This window comes from Mastacembelus armatus, chromosome 11 (assembly GCF_900324485.2).
Source record: "Mastacembelus armatus chromosome 11, fMasArm1.2, whole genome shotgun sequence".
NCBI classification, from domain to species: domain Eukaryota; kingdom Metazoa; phylum Chordata; class Actinopteri; order Synbranchiformes; family Mastacembelidae; genus Mastacembelus; species Mastacembelus armatus.
The window spans coordinates 16694905-16714127 of record NC_046643.1 but is presented as its reverse complement, the minus strand read 5'-3'; the positions used below and the strand labels follow the sequence as shown (position 1 = coordinate 16714127).

The window sequence follows — 19223 nt, the reverse complement described above, 5'->3', positions numbered from 1 at the left end:
ATATCATTTGTACAAAGTGCTATCTACTCTGAGACAATAAATTTCACCCGGCTAAAATAAAGTCCTGAGAAGAGACGGTTATGTTAAACCATTTAATTATCAGTCATATTTTGAAGTGAATATTTATAGCTTAAGGAATACTAGAAGATTTGGCCAATTTAATATTAGATCTTCTAATCTGCAAATACGTTTTCCAATATCTTAGAACTTCATTTTAGGTACATAGCTGACATTTCCATGCAGCTGTACCTTTACTTAAATATTGCACCTATATAGATTTTTAAGGTACAGTAGTTGCAGAATTAGTACTTTTAGTTTTAAGACTTTGAGTCCATTTACTGTTCGTACTTACATTTTGAACACATGCCTTTTTTTATTTTTAATGGGATATTTGTGCATCATTCTATTCATTCTCTCACTTAAGTAAAGAGTCTGAATACCCTTCCTCCACCAAAGCCTCATTGTGTCCTGATTTGACTTCAAATGTTTTGAATGACCTTGATGACACCACAAACTCCTGTACCTGGAACTAACTGCAACATGAGGAGTCATTAGCCAGTGGTACTCATTCTCCCATGGGCTGCTCTAGTCACTGTTCCCAGGACTCGCTGCCCGGGCACCAGTGTGACCTGCTTCTCAAATGAGGCTGATGTAAAGATAAAAGTTATTCTGTGACTTCCTGTTAAAACTTTCTGTGCCACAAATTTAGATCCAATTTATAAACTATGCAGTGTATAGTCTCTCCGCTGTCACTTTCCCACGTGATCTTCCCAACAATCATTTCAAATTTTAGATTTATAGACAAACCAAACGTAAAGGTTATTATCTCATTTGCATTAATAAAAGAAAAGTATTATTGTAATACATCCACTAACAAATTGCAAACAGGCCATTATAGAAAAACTAATGAAGGCAATAAAAACAATCTGTCCAGAGATATTGTTAGTGCAAATCTGTAATCTAATTTCATTAGGATTGTTGGTGTGATTAACGCCTGGCAGCTAATCATCTCATAAAGGGAATGACAATTATCCGCACACCCATCTGAATAAAACAAAAAGTGATGTCCACTCCCATTTGCACATTTTAAACACTTTGTATTATTGTCACCAGGACCATGCAAGTGGGTGTGACACATCCTTGTTTGGTGTATAGGTGAACCATATATGTGTGTCCTGTAGGTCTATATCTCTTTTAAAGACACATTAACACCTTTTCACTTGGCAGCATTTACAGGATGCTGTCTTGGGAGTAACAGCTGTGGTACAATACATCTGGGACTTGTAGCCTGTTTTATCAAACACCTTCCACCGCCTCCTCCTTTTGCCCCATTTCCTCTGCTCTCCTCCTTCATCCTTTCTTTCCCCCTTCTCTCCTCCTACCAAAATCTCCCTTTTCACTTCTCCATGTTTGTTAAATTTCAAAGGCCATTAAAATATCGCTGTGACATTATAAAGAAGGGGGAAGAGGAGAGAATGTAGCGACAACAGGTGTCCAACTTCCTGCCCACGCTCCTAAATGTGACATATGCCACATCCACGATAATACACTGGAGACATACTCTACCTGCGGCATGCTTCTCAATATGCACTGAACTGAATTAGACCCATTTATATGAAAAGCTCAGTAAGATATTGGTTGCCACTCTTAGAAAGTGTAGAGCACATACACATACACTTATCTGTTAATACAGAGAATTAGATTAAATTACAGACAGTAATTATTAAAGGGGGTTAAGCTTCAGGGTCAGCTGGCACGAGATGATCCATTCAGACAGAACATCAGTGTGCGTCACACTGTCTGTCCACACTAAGTTATCCTCTACCAGATCTGTGCTTCTTTAAAGACCTGATACATCTGGAAATGCAAGCCTCATGTTTTAGTATTGATGATGACAACCTGAGCTTTTAGGAAACAGTTATATGGAGGTTCCTGCTTAGATACATTCAATGTCTGTGTGGCAGGACAGTAAAGTAATATTTACATCATTTCAAACATTTGCTAAAACACAAAAGTCAGCAGATATTTATCCCTAATGTTTATGTTGCCAGGTGACGGCAGTCAGATTTAACCACAGTAAAAGCAGAGTGGACAGGAGAAGAGTTTTTTTTTTTTTTTTTTCCTTTTTTAGTTTGTAAGATGAGTTTTTAAGCTGTAATTGATAGAGGGGATTGACATGAAGCAAAGAGAGCAAACATAATTTCAGATTTAGCCAGCTTAGTGTCAATGCACAATTGTCTGATTGCAAATGTGAGCACACGTATGCCTTTGATCATATATGTGCTAACACACCTCTTGTGCGATTATCCCCGTTATGCTTGGATGACTGGAAAAACAGTTAGGAAAGAGAAAAGGTCAAGTGACACCTCATCCTCCTCCTTGTCTGATGTGTGTGTGTGTGTGTGTGTGTGTGCGTGTGTGCGTGTGTCTGTGTGTGCGTGTGTGTGTGTGTGTGCGTGTGTGTGTGTGTACTTAGGAACAGCAGTGAGAAAGGGCCAGTAATGAGCATGAAATTGTTTCATGGTAATGAACCAGCAGCATTGATTTGTACGTAGATGTATGTATGTCTGCTACTTCAAAACCCTCCCCCCATACCCTCAAATCAAGGTCTGACTGACACCTTTTTTTCCCCTAATGGTTGCTGTGGTTAGCACTGTTGCCTCACAGCAAGAAGGTTCTGGGTTTAAATTCCGGTCTTTGTGTGGCGTTTGCATATTCTCCCTGTATGTGTGTGGGTTTTCTTAAAGTACTCCAGTTTTCTCCCACAATCCAAAGACATGCAGGTTGGGTTTAGGTTAATTTGTGACTCCACTCCATAGGTGTGAATGTCTGTGTTTCTCTTTTTTGCGTCAGCCTTGTGATAGACTGCTGATCTGCCTCACCTCTACCCCAGCTGGTGTTGGATCCAGCTCCCCGTGACCCTGAATGTACCAGGATAAGTGGTAGATGATGGATGATTGGATGGTCATTGTGTGTCTGTTTAGAGGTGGGAAGTGGTTAATCTGCGGCTGAAAATAGTCTGCTTGTTAGCCGGCTTAGAAATTTTAGAAACATTTTTGCCTTTGAAGTTTGACCAGTTTTTGAAAACATATATTTTCCTCAGAAACCGATGAGCTTCCTGGGCCAGGGGGGATTGAGATGTTGGAAAGTGTTTAGAGACACATACACACACATTGATTTTGATGTTTCTGTGGTATTTGTTGACAATATTTAATGTATGTGTTGAAATATGGAAAAACATCTTACTCTTTAAGAATTCACATGACAAAAAAAAAAAAGTAACGCCACAGTGTAGTGAAAAAGTGTGGAGTGCACAGTGAGTGAGTGGGGCTGCTGGCCTCTGTCCTTGGTGAGTAATGACCACAGACGAAGACGGATCATCGTGTTCATCAGCTCCCAGGACTGAGGCTACCAGCCCCCCTGCTGGGGAGGATCAGTCAGGCTGATGGCCCATATTCTGTGTGTGTGTGTGTGTGTTGTGGTTGTGTAGGCACAGTAGACATGGAGAGGTAGGTGGGTGACGACTGGGCTAATGAGTCTTAATAGTTGATTATGGAGCTTATAGTAGGGAGTGTGTATATACTGTGTATATACTCTGTGTGTGTACTGTTGCACACGGGTATTTTGAGTATGTGTGTTATTAAAAGCACTTATTACGTTTACTATAGAGCTTTTTTATGTGCAGTGGTTATAGGCCTGCTTAAGGGGAGAATAGGTATGCTGACTAGCCTTTTTATTAGCATGTCATTAAAGTTTGAAAAGTAGCTACTGTAAATAGCAGAGGCTGGTGCTAAATGCTGAAACGGTGCCAGGTGGAGGCTTAATATCATTCAGGAAATTCTATGGTCAGTTTATGTTTTTGCAAAAGGTTCGTCTTTCCTGTATGGAGCTGTCAGTTGAAGCTATCAGTAGTTTGGATCTGTCTGATTAAAAGCTGAAAATAAATCCTGAACCTGTGCAGCTTAGTCTTACCTGTTGACAAAGCTGCACAGTGAGGACAATTTCATATTGACTGTCTTATGAATGTGCTGCACGTTTTTGAGTCATCATGATTCAAACAGACACTTGTTAATGCAGCTGATTTTGTACTTGATGATATTCTTATGTTTTTGATGAGCTTTGTCAACAAAGGATCCAGGGTCCGTTTGAGATTTTGAATAGGCTGCGTGATGAGTTCTCTTTCATAAATGGATATGCATTTGAGAGAGCTCTTTGAATCTCCTGCAGCCTCCTTCTTTCAGCACTCAGAAAAGACTTTATTGATTTGGAGATTCAACCTGTGTTGACATTGCTAGTTTTCTCTTTGCAAAAATTGTATCTCGCTTGTCAGTCAGCAATAAACTATATTGCTTTCCAAGCTAAACTGTGAGAGTGATCAATTCAGGGCAAAGCTTGTGTACGTGTGTGCACACCTCCTGTATGCCATGACAATAAGATATAGAGCAAAGGACTGTATGTGTTACAGTTATACAAAGCTTTAAATCCATATCTTCCATGTTTCAGTCCATCTTGCTTTCCTACCATGAGAAGAAGCAAAAATAAAGCCAGCAGAAAAGCTCAGTATTATTTGCTTGGTGCAGTGCTCTATGTGTCTTCACTTTAAGTAGCATCTAATCAATAGTCCCCTGAGAAAGTAAGTGATTTCCATAATAGAAATGATCTCAAGCAAATTTGTGGACTCTGGGGGAAAAAGTGTAAATGTTAAAACAACAACAGTTAAGCTGATTAAATGCGTAAATGCTTCGTTCATGTAGATGATGAATGTTCATGTAGGAGATTTTGGTTCCAGTAGTTTTTTGGAAAAGTTGAAGTGAAATTACAGACTGTACCTGTGCGACACCAAGTCTCCTTTAGGACACCTACTGACCGTTTCACACCGAGATACTGTGCTCATTAAACAAATGGCGTCTCTCTGTCAACAGAGATTGAACCTTCACCAAACCAACAACCTATTATGACAGCGCAGACTTGTAACTCCTAACCTACCGTGCCCCTCCGCTTGCTATTGAAGGACAGTGTAGAAAAGCGCACCGCTGCGGGGTTGACTCTGTTGACTATAGTGGAAACACCTGCCGCGGAGTTTTCAGGTTGCAGCTCCTTTATAGGTCCAACCTCCCGTACTCTGGACTCCACATCCCACTTCATTGCGCTCGACTGGTGTCAATCTTCTGAACAAAACCCTCCCCCGAGATCTCAAATAGACCGTGTGGCTGTCTGGATCCCGCACTATTTGCCCAGACGGCAACCACTCCATTCAAACCCTGAGTGCGTCTCTGCTGCGGTGCGTTGCGCGCAGGCTGGAGAGCGATGACAAGAGCCCCGCGGAACTGGCCAGACAAACATGGATCTTCGTAAAACGCTGATTGCGGTCCTTTGGATATTATCGCTGAACCTAGTCAAAGACTGTCACGCCGAGGAAGGTATGTGTGTCTTTGGGGGTGATCGCTTGTTCCCAAACTGGTCGCCGCTGCGGACAGTGCTGAACGCCAGACAGATGTCCGCGGCGGAGATAGTTTGGAATTTTCACTTGTCCTGTGTTGGGAAGCAGGTGCGTGCTCCACAGTGAGGACAGGGGACTTCAAATAGACTCCTGGAATGTAAACTGTAAGCAGAAATGATTTTAGCTGATAATGGAGAGACGCGTTTTAAAAAGCGCTGCTATCACAGATTTACGCATTCGTGCTTGGTGAACTCTAAACAACCGGACAACATCGGAACAAATACGGTTTATTGAGATTGTTGGATTTTTAATCGTTTAATTTCTAGTAAATTAATACACAATCAGAAACACGTGAACTAGATTGTTTCGCACGGGCATCACAAATTAAGAAAGAAATGCTCGTTGTTGATAACTTGTGTCGAGGTTTTGCTCTAAGACAGAAACTGAAAGAGCTGTGGCACATTTCGAACATTTCGAGGGTCACACAGAGACGCTGTCAGCTTCAATATGCAATGTGATTTATTAGAAATGAAAAGTAAGTTTTTTTTTTTCAGCTTCTCGGAAAGAAACAAACCCCCTGTCCGCGGTCCCAGGGATTTGAGCCGTGTAGTGGGCTTTTGTCACGGCATCTTTGTGCAACTGGTTCTTTGTCTTTTCATAATCTATCAAGTCACTGGCGCTCTGACGGACGCCAGGATCCATTGTAGACTGATGCTTTAGCGCTGATGCCACTGCATGCAGCTCTGCTTCGCTTTCCAGCCCAGTTCTTTACCAAGTATTTCTCTCCATCAGTTTTTTAAAAAAACTGTCGGACATAGTGTCTGTTTCCCTCTTTGTCTTTCCATCAGCGTTAAATCAAGAATCCAAACTGGAATCAAAGAGAACAGTGAATAATTCCCTGAGTGTTGCATTAAGATTTGGATTCTTTAATTGTCCCTGTGCATCTGCAGTAAAGTGTGTGACAGAGTGAGGCTGTGGTCCTACATTTCTCCAGCAGTCTGGCTGATTGCCATAGATAACATACTTTATACACTCATAAATTAGCAACCTTAGTGACTACCTGTGAATCCTAAGCCACAGTGCTGATTGCATGTGTGTGTGTGTTTCTGACGGCTGGCTCAGGTGAAGCCGGGAAAGTGATCCTAATCAGTTCTGAGATTGTGAAGTGGAAAAGAACATAATGGCTTCAGACCCTGAGGCTCTTTCTAAAGAGGGGCTTTATTGCCAAGACATAGCTGAGTGGATTCTGGAAGCACACACATGCATGTGCACACAAACACCAATCATCAGCTGCACACATGTACACCTAAGCAGTAACCTACAGGGTGTGCACTCCAGAAAAGTGTAATTGACACATTTAAACACATCACAGCAATACATCAGTGACACGCATTAATGCACTACTGGCACACACACAACTTGGAGTCAAATGCACTCACTCACTTGACATATGTTGCACTTGCCGGCACGCTTCTCATAAAACAACGGCATATACCATCCACATATGCATTGTGTGATATTTTCGGGTACCTACAGGTCTTTGTACGAATCCACATGCAGTCACTCTTGGACGTGTGAACACTTGCACGCACACTTTTGTACTCACTCCTCTATACACATACACACACTTCCTCTCGAGCAGTGGACGCAACACACACAGACTCATTGCCAGATTGATTTGGTTCCCTGGAATGCTGGATAGTCGGATTTGGATACAAGCTTTTGTTTAATTGATGTTGTGACAGCGATTAATTGCTGTGAAAGCAATGTGCTTCTGAAGGCTGGTATTGGCAGCAGTTCTTCTCACTGTTTGTAAGGATTTGTGAGATAGGGAAAACACTGGAGAGAATCCCGCCTCCCCTTTTAAATTCCCTCTCTGTACCAAATGAGATAATTTACCTACCTGTCTATGTGTGTTCTGTTCAGCATTGACGTTTGTATGTGCATTAAGGCATTAGTCTTTCCTGTATTTGGGATTTTGGAAGTATCTGTTAAAGCCTATTATATTATATTACAATATTTATGTGGGTCTGTGATCACCATTTATGAAATTTCTCTTTTCCAGTGTGCCTTTGTGCCCATTATAATTCTTCACTAGCTCCTATTCAGTTTTACATATCCCTTTGTGCTCTTATTACATTTCTCCTCATGTACCAACAGCATTTTCCTGTTTCTTTAATGTGGTTTCATTCTTTTGTTAATTCCTCCTTCCTTTGTGTTCTACTTTAGGTTCTGCCTCCTGTTTTTATATGTTCCTTTGTTCTTTTCACCATTCTCTGATATGTCACCCTCTTCATATTTCTCTTCTCTATTCCCTCCTCTCTATTCTCCCTGCACATGCCTCCTGCACCCTGAGCTGACTTGCAAACGCTAATGCGACCGGGGGGCTCCGTACAGGCAGAGCGGGCGTCCACTCGCCCACACCACCACCTTTACACAGTCAAAATTGCAACTCCCCCCTCCCTTCAGGCCACTTTTCTCATTCCCCACACCTCAGCGCTAACACACCTTGGCATCTCATCGGGATCTCATTTACTTCCCCTCTCCTCGCTCTCCCCCTCCCTCTGCATCCATCCATTCTGCGGCAGGCTGAGAGAGGGCACCAGTCAGGTACAGAACAATAGAGGCAGAGTGAGAGAGGGGAGCACGGTGATTGAGAGTGAGAGAGACTCAGAAACTGCAGCGTAACCAGGGGGATCATCCTGTTCATCAAGCCGTAGCTTTGTTTGATGCTTCATTCTGTCAGAATGGCTGGAGTGACCTGATTGCACTATGTTCTTAGCAGGCAGGCAGCCTTTTGGTTATCTGAAACCTTTTTGTGGTGGTGTTTTGCCTTAGAGCACTTATATCCCATAATTTAAACATTTCCCTCCACGATAGTTTGTGATGCCGAGATAGTTTTGGATAAGGTTCGAGTGTTTTATTGGTAAAATATCAGCTGCCATAGCAGAAAAATATTTGTTAAATCTTAATTTAGTTCCACTTTAAAATGAAGGTAAATTTAGGATTCCTTCAACATTTCTTACTGTAAATGATCCATGAACTCTTTGTCAAGGGGTTACTTTAAAGATTGTTCTTCCTTTATGACTGTAATCAACATATTCCTCCAAAATTGTGGCTGTGTGTGACAGCTCAGCATGTGGCAGATTTCAGAACATACTAGAAATTCTTTCCTTTAGTTTTTCTCCAATTTAGTTTCTTGTTTTCTTGTCTCATGTACTTGGATTTGGAGTCACAAGGTCTTGGCTGTAGTGTATTTTTTTATCATTCTTTTCATTCTTTTTCATGCCTTTTCATCTCATTCGGTTGCATTTTGAACTTGGTTTTATCGGCCCAGGAGGAATTTGCTTCCACTTGCATCTTGTCATCAACTTTGTATCATGCATACCACCTCTGAAATCTGCTTTGTGTCTTGGCAGTCCAAGCTTAAATCATCCAACCACAGCAGAAAAAAAAGATGAAAAATCTAATACATTTAGATGCAAAGTTTTGCTGTTTCTGTTTACTGTTGACATGAAAAGTTAAAGTGACTAGTCATTATCGATTTTATTTCTCCATTTTTATGTCTTATAATTACTGAAAAATATTTAGTGCTTAGAAGTGATCTGATAAATATTGGGTTTACCAACAATTGCCAAACTGGCAGAGCAGTAGTGCTTCACCCTCCCAGGCATCAATGGGGACTAATTGTCTGTGATTGATGCAGGCTTATTTCTGCTCTGCTGCCACTGCCATTTTCACTGGTCCAACTTTGGCTGCTAAGGAATAGTTTGGACCTCTGTGCTTTGAATCAGATGACTGTGACCTCTGTGAGTATGAAAGGTCAGAGTGATTTGTGGAGATGGCAGGTGTAATGCTGTGACATTGTCTTGTTGAGGCCTCAGGGACTGTCATTTTTAGGAAAGACAGGAGGAGGGTGTAAACCTGGCAGAAGGGTAAAGGCACAGGTGTGGTGGAATGAATGGAGAATTGAGGAGAAAGTGAAGACTCATCCAACAAGTGATGTATTACAAGCAGAAAAAAAGATGTGCGTCAAGTTCAGGGGAGTGGAAAGAGGTATGCTGATTGGGAAACAGTAGATGACAGATGACAGAAATAAAATTGGAGGGGAGTAAAGGCAAGTGGGAGGGAGCAAGTGATGGGGAAAATGTAAGCTGCCACTACTGCTTTGTTTCAGAGTTCCTATGTTAAATGTAATGAAACAGATGCAGGTTCCTATAATAAGTCAATATAGCAGCTCAGTCAGATCCTTATTTACCTCCCATTTCACTGAAACACACTGAGTCTGATAGACTAACGAATTGTGCGTAAGAGAGTATGTGTCTACAAGATCCCAGCAGGATCATCTGATTCCCTTTGTTCAGTGTAAGGACACTACTACAGCATCAGGGCTATTCTGCTGGATCGGCAAGAATGAGCATTTGGAATGTGTGTGTGTCTATACGTGTGTGTGTGTGTGTGTGTGTGTGTGTGTGCGTGTGGGGGAGATGAAAAAGCAATTTTTGTATGTCTGTGCACGTGGAAGAAAACATGGGGGTTGTTTAGCAGGTGTTTCAGCCATATTGGACAGTGAGAAAGGGGCTTTGTGCAGCTGCCTGTGATGGATGAAGGACCTGCAGACAAACTGTGCTCTTGGATCCTAATTTTATTGATGATTCCATGCTGAAACATTTCCTTCAGCTGCTGTCTTTGCGTATGTGATGTCGCAGTCTTGTTGCATATGATCCATGTTATACAGAAAAATGTATGCACCTTTTTTCTTTAGATTTTGAGTCTGCCTTTGGTTTGAGAGGCATCTCTACTTTGCAGCTTTGAAAAGAGTTAACTGATGTAGCCAAAGTGCCAACTGTACCGATGATTTGAATACGGCTAACCCACTTTTTATACTCTGTTATATTAAAAAAGATGAAATGGTATTTGCGCAAGAGACAGTTAATTCGTTGCAGCAGCAGAAGTAATTTAGCACAAGAAAGGGAGATAAATATGAGCTTGCAACAAGAATATAGGTTCAATTAGCAGTGGCAGTGGGAGAGAAACGAAAATACATTTAGAAAAACAGAACAGGGCTCAATCAATTAAACAAAAATGATTTATCAACTGAAAAAGTCAAATATCTACTCAACTTTTATAGACTCAAAGCAGTTGGAGATTTTCTACTTTTTCATATCATTGTAAATGAAATATTTTGGGGTTTTGACTTATGGGTATCACCTTAGGTCCAAGAAATCTGAAAAGCTTTTTCTCTTTTTCTGATATTTTGTTGAATAAAAGAATTGAGTAATCAGTAATTGACTGACAATAAAAATAATCATTAGTTTCAAAGTGGAATATAAAACATTCACATTCATACATTGGCAAGTTAGATTTACACACTGCACTGTAGACATATACACTTCATCAGTAAAATTAGGGTTTACAGCTAATTGTTATCTTCATCAATCTGCTGATTATTTTCTTGCTGATTATTTTCTTGATTAGCTGTTTGCTCTAAGTGTCATAAAATAGAAAAAAACCTGTCCATCCCAAGTGTGTAACTGAAAGTTATCAGTATGTTTATTCATAAAAAGCAGAGGACGCAAATGATCCTTTCAAATTTCATATGTGAACAGTGGAGATTAGAAGTCTTAAAGCCCAGACTAAAGCCTAAACCTTACCCTACTTCAGCAAATGAACATGCTTTCATCCCAGAGACTTATGTAAATATCTCCAGGGTCTGTGTTCTAAAGGTTCTTCAAAGGTTATATGCAAAAAAGTCTAATAAATATAACTGAAAAAAATTAAATTACACCCACACCACCAGCATCTGAAAGTTAAGACATATTTCCAACAGATTTTTATTCAGATGCCTCAAACACATTATTCATCTTTGCAGCTTTTGTTGGGATACTAATGGATTAGAGGAGTTTTTGGCAGGATTTTCAGTCCTGAGGTGTCTAAAGTTGATAAATGGCACTGGTGTGTATTTGCACGCAGCTGTTGCTGTGCTCTTGGCAGAATTTTCTGCTCAGGGTGTTTTGCATTGAGAGTAAACACTAACTGCATTAATGCAAGGCTTGATGTGGGTGGGCATGTTGGGAATTGAACTGACAATTTGGTGGAGCTCACTCAGTCTAACACCCTTAGACTCCGAGCATTTCATTTGATTTCCTTGTTTTCCGATGCTGAAAACAAAATCATTTAGATGTTGCTATGATTAACATATTTGTGAGGGTGTATTTATTGAGGCAGCCTGAACTTTAGGCTCTGCCTGTGATCAAACATACATAAGCTACTGGCCAGTACACAGATGCATCTTCACTGCCACTTGTCAGTGACAGTTCTAATTCTCCAGTGCTTTTAATTTCCTTGTTGACCTAAATCTGTTACCACAAATTGAAATTACTGAATGACTTTATATTTGACTCCAAAACAGATTAACACTTTAGGCTCCTGTGTGGCAAAATGTTAAGAACGGAAGCATATCGTGTGTATGTAGAGGTATTGTTTTACTTATTGTTTTTGCACTGTACTGTCATGGAGGTTATGGAGTTCCTGAAATGCGCAGAATGATATATATGCATTTGTTTTCATTCTTGTCAGCACACTGCATTTGTGTATATGCAGTTACACATGCTTCTCCAAAGAATAACACTGTGTGGCTAGTTCTTGCTGAGACATGTTTATACCAGAGCTTGAATGAAGTGGGAATATGATGCATTATTGGTGCATATATAATATATAATGCTGCAAGTGGGTGAGTGGAGTCAATGAAATGATTTGGATAGATAAAGGATTTTTGAAAAACAAAACTGTGGATGGAACTGTATATTAATTGGAGATGAATGTTGGAGCAACACAGAGAGTTGTTTTGTGTGCAAGGTCATCCAACATGCTTTGAGCCTTTGGACTGGCTGCAGCTCAGGCAAAACTGTCCAGTGGTCCAGTTACATAACAGTGATGTGAGCTGACAAGAGTGGGTTCTTATCTTGGTAAAACATGGCAGTGTCCTTTCCATGTGCCTGTGCGCCATACTGGAAATACACACTACGTGGTTCAAGGTCAGCTTTATGAGCATGTCCACACACCTGGGACAAACATACAGGAAAATGAAATCTTGACCTTTTTATTATAAGTTTGACTGGGACAATTGTACATTAATTCACATTTCTGTAAATGCACCAGAGGTATCCAAAAGGCTATTTTTCATCTGTAGTCAATGTACAGATGTTAAAATGTCACCCTAAAAGCACCCCTTCTTGTTGAAGAAGGGGAACAACTAACAAAATAATTGTGGACTAAAATTAAAACCTTCAAACACCACACATCTTAAAGCAGCAAAACCTACATATAAATAAGGTTCATGCTGTTTTGTCCTTTTGTATCACCTTGATGTGTTGATGGAATTTCAACAAAATTGTTTTTTAATTAGCATGACTGATTGAGTGAAGTCACTAAAAATGATGAAAAATCTTTCCAGGTGTGCTACTTATTGATAACTGATGGCTCTGTACAGGTCTCACAGGGTTCCCATCACATTAACGTTTGGGGGCCAGGCACACTGCTACAATGCGGACTCCTCAGCAGACACTATGGCCCGAACGAATGAGCAGACATAACCACGGCATTTGTGCACCATTCTGTGCAGACATAAACACAAAATCCACTGCAATAAGTCAAGCAAGTTAGCCAATCTAGTGCCATAGTCTCTGTTTCTGAGGTGTTGCTATGCAGCCATGTTCCAGTCAAAGACCCAGCAACTCTTCACTTCACATTGGTTAGTCCATCATATTCACTCTGCGATCCTCCAGAAGATCCTGCAGCTACACAAAATCACACATAGATGTGCTATACTTAGGCATCCCACACACCTCTACAGCTGAACTCCAGCTACAGCCTCTAAAACAGATTCAATAGACATTGTTAAAGATGAACTGCTTTCTGTATATTCTGTCAAACCATTTTCCAAAGCTGTTTGATGTAATATCGATGTAATATGTGTAAAGACTGTGATGAATGGCCATTAACATATGCACCTAGGCACAAATGCATGTGCTTGGCAGTGTTCAGAAACAGAGTAAATGCAAGCTGCTCTATGTCTGGGTGGTGCATTCAGGTGCTGGCATGAAACCTGTAGACATCTGAAACTCAAGTGTTGGATGCAGAGCAGGGGTCTATTTCACTAAAGCTGTTTCCATCGCTGCCTACTGTACATGCAGAAATGGTGGCAGCCAAAAATTCACTTGCAGAATATGGCTTGGAAATTTGAGATACATTTCAGTCCTACATGGCCTTTCTATGCTCATGCTTGGATTGCAAGTGTAGCATTTGCTTAGATTACACAAATGTGTTAAACAGGTTTAGAGGAAAGTACTATCTCATATTGAAAACCCAGCTTGCTTCATTTTATGATCCCAAAGTATGTTTTGTTTGCAGGGAGATATTAAACACACAGGTCACACACTGACTACAGTGACTAATTAATTGTTGGAGACATAAAAATAATGTACATTTATTAAATGATAAATATTGATAAATTGGTATACATATTTAAAATATAAAACAGCAGCAGGTCAAGCAAAAGAGAGAGTCTCCATTCTTTTAAGTGTGAAAGCCCAGTGACAAATTCAGCATTGCATTAATATGTCAGGACCCAAGCCAGGTAAATGACTAGGCATCAAATATTGAACATTTTTAAGCACTGTTAAAAAGGCTGCAGTTCCTCAGCTGACGATCAAGTTTAGAAGGCTCTCACAGTACCTGAATGCACCGCAGTATGGAAGTGTCCTCTTTTTAGTGAGAGCAAGCCAGCAGCTGACAAGCAAACAAGCTGAAATAATAAAAAAAAGTGGGTCACAGCAGGCAATGGCCGCCAGGTATTAGCCACACACTGAGCTGACCTACACAGTTATTTGAATAAATTAAGGCATCTAAATTTCATGAGAGCATTTATGTCTTTTCTGTTCCGTGTTGCAGTTTATGAAAAATACGGATTGGTAGTAACTGAAAAACAGTCACTGTAGCTCTTCTGCTTTAAACCATCTGTCTGCCATGATTCCTGTGATGGATACTGTAAAATATTCTTTGGAATGCTTTATCCAAAGGTCAGTCTGTTGAAACGTGCACAGGAATGATTCACATGTACATCAGGTGGACACACACTGTTTTCCACCAAGCACCTGCTGCCCAGCAGTTTCGTGTCTTTGCTTGTGATTGCTGCTTCCGTCTCTGCTCTGCCATGGTAATGACCGTCATGGTGGAAATGTGTCCGGCTGGGCCTCGTAAACCATTACCCCCGCGCCTAGGAAACCCCATTAATCTTTCTGAGAGGCATTTGACCTTTCAAACTCATTAACCACAGCCAGCGAGTAGACAGACATGAACACATACACAAACCACAGATGCACTCCCTTTCTTTAGCACACAAGCCAATAGCATATGCACACACATGGGGGTGCTTAGGCAAACATGACTTATGCGTGCACACACAAACTTACACACAGGTGAGGTGTGAATGCACCAACGTCTGTGTGTCTGCCAATATTGCCTTCACCAACTTACCATCGTGGCCTCTCTGTCTTTATTTCTCGTCTCTGCTCTCCTGTCTTCGTCATTCCTCACTTCCTCACCATGCAAGTTTGGTCAGTGACCTGGAAAATTGCCCGACCTTTTAATACGTAGCTTCCCTGGTGATGAATAAATACATAAATCGTGTGGCTCCAGCTCACTCGCTTTTATGATACCCCTCTCTACCCCCCCCCCAGTTCTCCCTCCTGTCCACCTCATCGCACCCTCTCCTCACAGACACAGAAGAGGAAAGCAGGGTGTCTTTGAAGTGATGGCCCCCTTCAGAGAAGACTATCCATAATGAAAGGGTGTTAGTGACTGGGATGAGGGTGAGAGAGTGAGAGCAGCGTAGATGGCAGAGGATGTAATCGGGTGAGTGGGTGAGGCAGGTTAACATGCCAGCATGGGCCCTGCTCTTCTCAGTTTATCAGGAGGTGAGGGCTGGCGTGAGACAGCTTTGTAGGTGGCAGGGGATCTAATGTGGCGAGTAGCAAGGAAGGTTAACATAGCAGCATGGGACCTGATCTGCTCAGTTTATCAAAAGGGGAGTGCGGGAAAAAGCTGTAATAGGCTAAATGCTGGGTTGGGAATGAAGAAAACATATTTGGTTCAATTTGATGTATGTCCAACTGAGGGAGGGACAAAGGAAATGAGGCATAGAAGAAGGATATGGATGGCAGAGGCAGTTGAGAAGAAGAGTCAGGAAGTAAAAAATGAAAAAATTTAAAAAAAATTAAAAAAAAAAAAAAAGGTAATGAGCAATCGTACTGTACTGGGCTGAAAGTTTGACACAGAACTGACCTGGCTTGATTTATTCAGATAAAATTCTCTTAACCCCAGCCAAACAGCACAAAGCACATTTTAATGCCAAAACATTTCTTAGGTCAAGTTGCAGACCTCTGAAAAGCAGAAACAGTCCCACAAGACGTGGAATGAGATGGAGGCAAAGTCTGAATATTTGAATAGTTGAAAAGCAGTCAAAGTATGCAGTATACCATATATTCCAGAAACTTTAAAGGTACCCTGCAGAGCTTTCTTGTAAACAAAGAAAACTTATGTTTATATTCAGTCTTTCTCATCAAAACATAGTATTACAGTATGGGTTTGTGTGTACTTTCTTCTTCATAAAACATTTGAAAGTGCATAGGATTCCTTGTGTGCATGCACAATGTAAATTAAACAGGGACACGCTTGTAAAAATATTGTCCCATTGTGCTACTAATGGTCAAAATCTCTACAGGGTAGCTTGAGCGTCCTAAAGTTTTTGGCATCTCTGTAGTGAAAGCATAACCATAACTTTAGTCTAATCATATACATGACCCTATTGTAATTGTGAGTCACCATGGAATATAAAGCATCAAGGTAAAAATTACCCTGTAAAGCCATTTCACAGCAGCAAACCCAAGTATAAAATATACCTGTTCCTTTGGCACGCTGGTGATTGTCTTCATTTCAGCTCTTTTGATTTAATGCAACAGTATTTCTTATTGGAACTGCATTGGCCAGTGTGTCCTGCAGTACTGTACTTATTTTGGGCTTTGCCTGTATGTGCATGCTATATATACTGTTCCTGACAGCTGTGTGTGTTTGCATACTGGCTTCTTGTTATGCATGAATATATCTGAATGTGTGTGTGTGTGTGTCTGTGTGTGTGTGCGTGTGTTCAGTCTTTCTTTGTGTGTCTGGTCGTGATTGCAATCAGAGTGTCATCAGTGCAGGATGGTTGGGTGGAGTGTACTCCTGTTGTGTCCCAGCTTCCTCTCTGTTATAAATGTTGCCTTCCTGTTTGCAAGTCAATTAGCCTGCCAGCCAATCAGCCTGCCAGGCAACCAATCAGTTAGTCAGTTAACCAGCTGGCTGGACAACCAACCATTTAGTCAGGTAATCTGGCAACTAAACACCTGCTGAGGCGGCTAGCCAGGAGGTCATTTAGTAAGGCAGCCAGCAGTCAATCATAAAGCTATTCAACTGATAATCAAGTTAGCCAGATGCTTATTGCCATTTTATCTTTTGTTCTGTCAGCTAGCCAGCCAATCAAAGAGCATGGCTTTTGATTAATCAGTCATTTCAGAGAGTAGCCAGCAAGTATCTATCAACAAAAACAATGAGTATCAAAGACATTTCTTCCTGTACTGTATCTACAATAGGTTAAGACAGTGAGCTCTCATCTTGTTACCTGAAACAATACATGATGTCTAATCAGGCCTAAAATATCAGTGATTCTCACTGGCAAATCAAAGGAGGAAAATATTGTTCTTCAGGAAATATACAGATTCCATAAGATGTGAATTTTACTAGTTTTGCACTACAGATGCCAGAATGAGAGCTACAGGCAGAGGCTTTATTTGCTAAGAAAATATGCAAATCAAATTGTAGCACCAACAGTCATCAAAAGAGAACTGCACAGGCAAAAACAAAAGAGGGAAAAAATCTTCACCAACTGTTGCAAGTACAAATTGTATGCATCAGCTGGAAGACTAATCCACATTCTGGCAGCCTAGTACCCTAAAGCACCCTTTATAACTGAGGCATGCTCTTATCTGATTTGAGATTCTGGGATGGAAAACCCTCTGCTCTGCACGCCTAACTTACTGGCCATGATGCCTTACAGAAAATATTGCGGCCATTCTGTGAAATGGACAAGGAAACAAATGCAACCAGACATTGCACATCTGTGAAAATGGACATTTTTCTGAATTTGAGCTCTCTGCTTTGTAGGGTACTTTTGACTTATCTGAGTCTGTGAAATGGACATTACTGCTACAGGTTTATATGTAGTGGCTGATTAGCACCAAGACACATCAAGTGTTTTAGCTGAGAAGCAAAACACTTTGCAAAAGGATGTTGAAAGTTTCGTTCTACTTTATTAGGTTGCTTCTTTCTCTCTTGATTGTTTTATATTTTTATTACTAAAAGATGAGTTATTGGAATTTAAGGAAAATAACGTAGTAAAATTGACGTCCTTTTCCCCCATAAACTAACATCATAAGCACATACCCCACATTTCTCTCATTGTACATATGATATTTAATAAGAAATACATTTTTGTTTAATGTCAAATATTGAAAAGCTTTCCTTTTCCTCCACAGCTTAGAAACTATTACATGGTTTTTCAGTAGTATCTCTCCTTGGTCCAGCCCATGGCTATGGTTGTTACAGCTTTGCCAAGAAGGGCTGAGTGTATGTCGTGTGTGTGAGTGTGTGTGTGTGTTTTAGCAAGAATTGGTTTATGTGCTGTAATTGCTTTGCCCTCACATTTAATACATTTGCTCTGTGTTGTTGATGAGCTCTGTTTCTGTGTATACATGTGTGTGCGTGTGTTTGTGTTTGTGTGTATGTTGGGTGCACCTTTCTCGGATGAATTGATTTTAATGGGGTTACCAAGGGTTGTTATGAGGATAATAGCCATGTAGGCATTTTCTCGCAATTTTTGTTGTGTGGCTGCATGGTGTTCTTGTTTGCATACTTTTGCACTTAAATTTGCATTTAAACACATCAAAAGGAAGACACTTATTGCACTGTGTGTGTGTGTGTGTGTGTGTGTTTTGCGACATTATGTACTGTACTTTTGTGCTTGAGCTTGTACCTCAACTTTTCAGAGGAGATTTTCTGTGCAATAGTTAACGTCTGTGTAAATGTGTCCTCTACATGTTCATATAGCCCTGTGGAAATCAGAGAGTGATGTAATGCTGGAGCTAAGGTGACTGGGATGCTGTCTCCAGGACAGATGGGAAGAGATGGTTTTGCGCAAGAAGTGGCAGAATAAAGTACTTTCCTCCCTCTTGTTTTCTCACTCACTCTCTGTCACAATCTCTCAATTGCTCTTTCCATCTGTCTCTTCTTTCTCTTTCTCTTTCACATTCTCTTACCCCATCTAACTTGCTCACATGATTGAACTTGGCAGTGTTTCACGGATTGAGTGGCTTGAGTTAATGGCGAATTACCTACATCTCCAAAGTCTTGACTGTGTATACTGTGTGTGTGTGTGTGTGTGTGTGTTTAGAGGAGAGTAAAGTAATGGGTTTTGCTGGAAGGTCATTTGAAGGAGGCTTTCACTAAATCACTAAATGCCATTAAAACACTCACCAAAGCCTATTCATTGGCCAGGATTGTGTGGATTTACATGTGAATGTAAATTGGTTACCAGTTTGTGGAGTGCAATTGTCTTCCATGCTGAAGAATTTGTCTCCAGCACACAGATTATAGCACTGGCATTCGACTTTCAGTACTGAAGCCAAGA

General features: G+C 40.7%; 1 protein-coding gene across 1 annotated transcript in view; it reads left to right on the top strand.

The window, feature by feature from the left end:
• Positions 1 to 5249: 5249 nt before the first annotated feature.
• The window catches only part of epha10 (EPH receptor A10), a 125892-nt gene continuing 111918 nt past the window's right edge, over positions 5250 to 19223 (top strand). Inside the window, exon 1 of the mRNA XM_026300212.1 lies at positions 5250 to 5420. Within this exon, the coding sequence (XP_026155997.1) occupies positions 5342 to 5420 (79 nt within the window). The 5' untranslated portion in view covers positions 5250 to 5341. The remainder of the gene's footprint in view (positions 5421 to 19223) is intronic.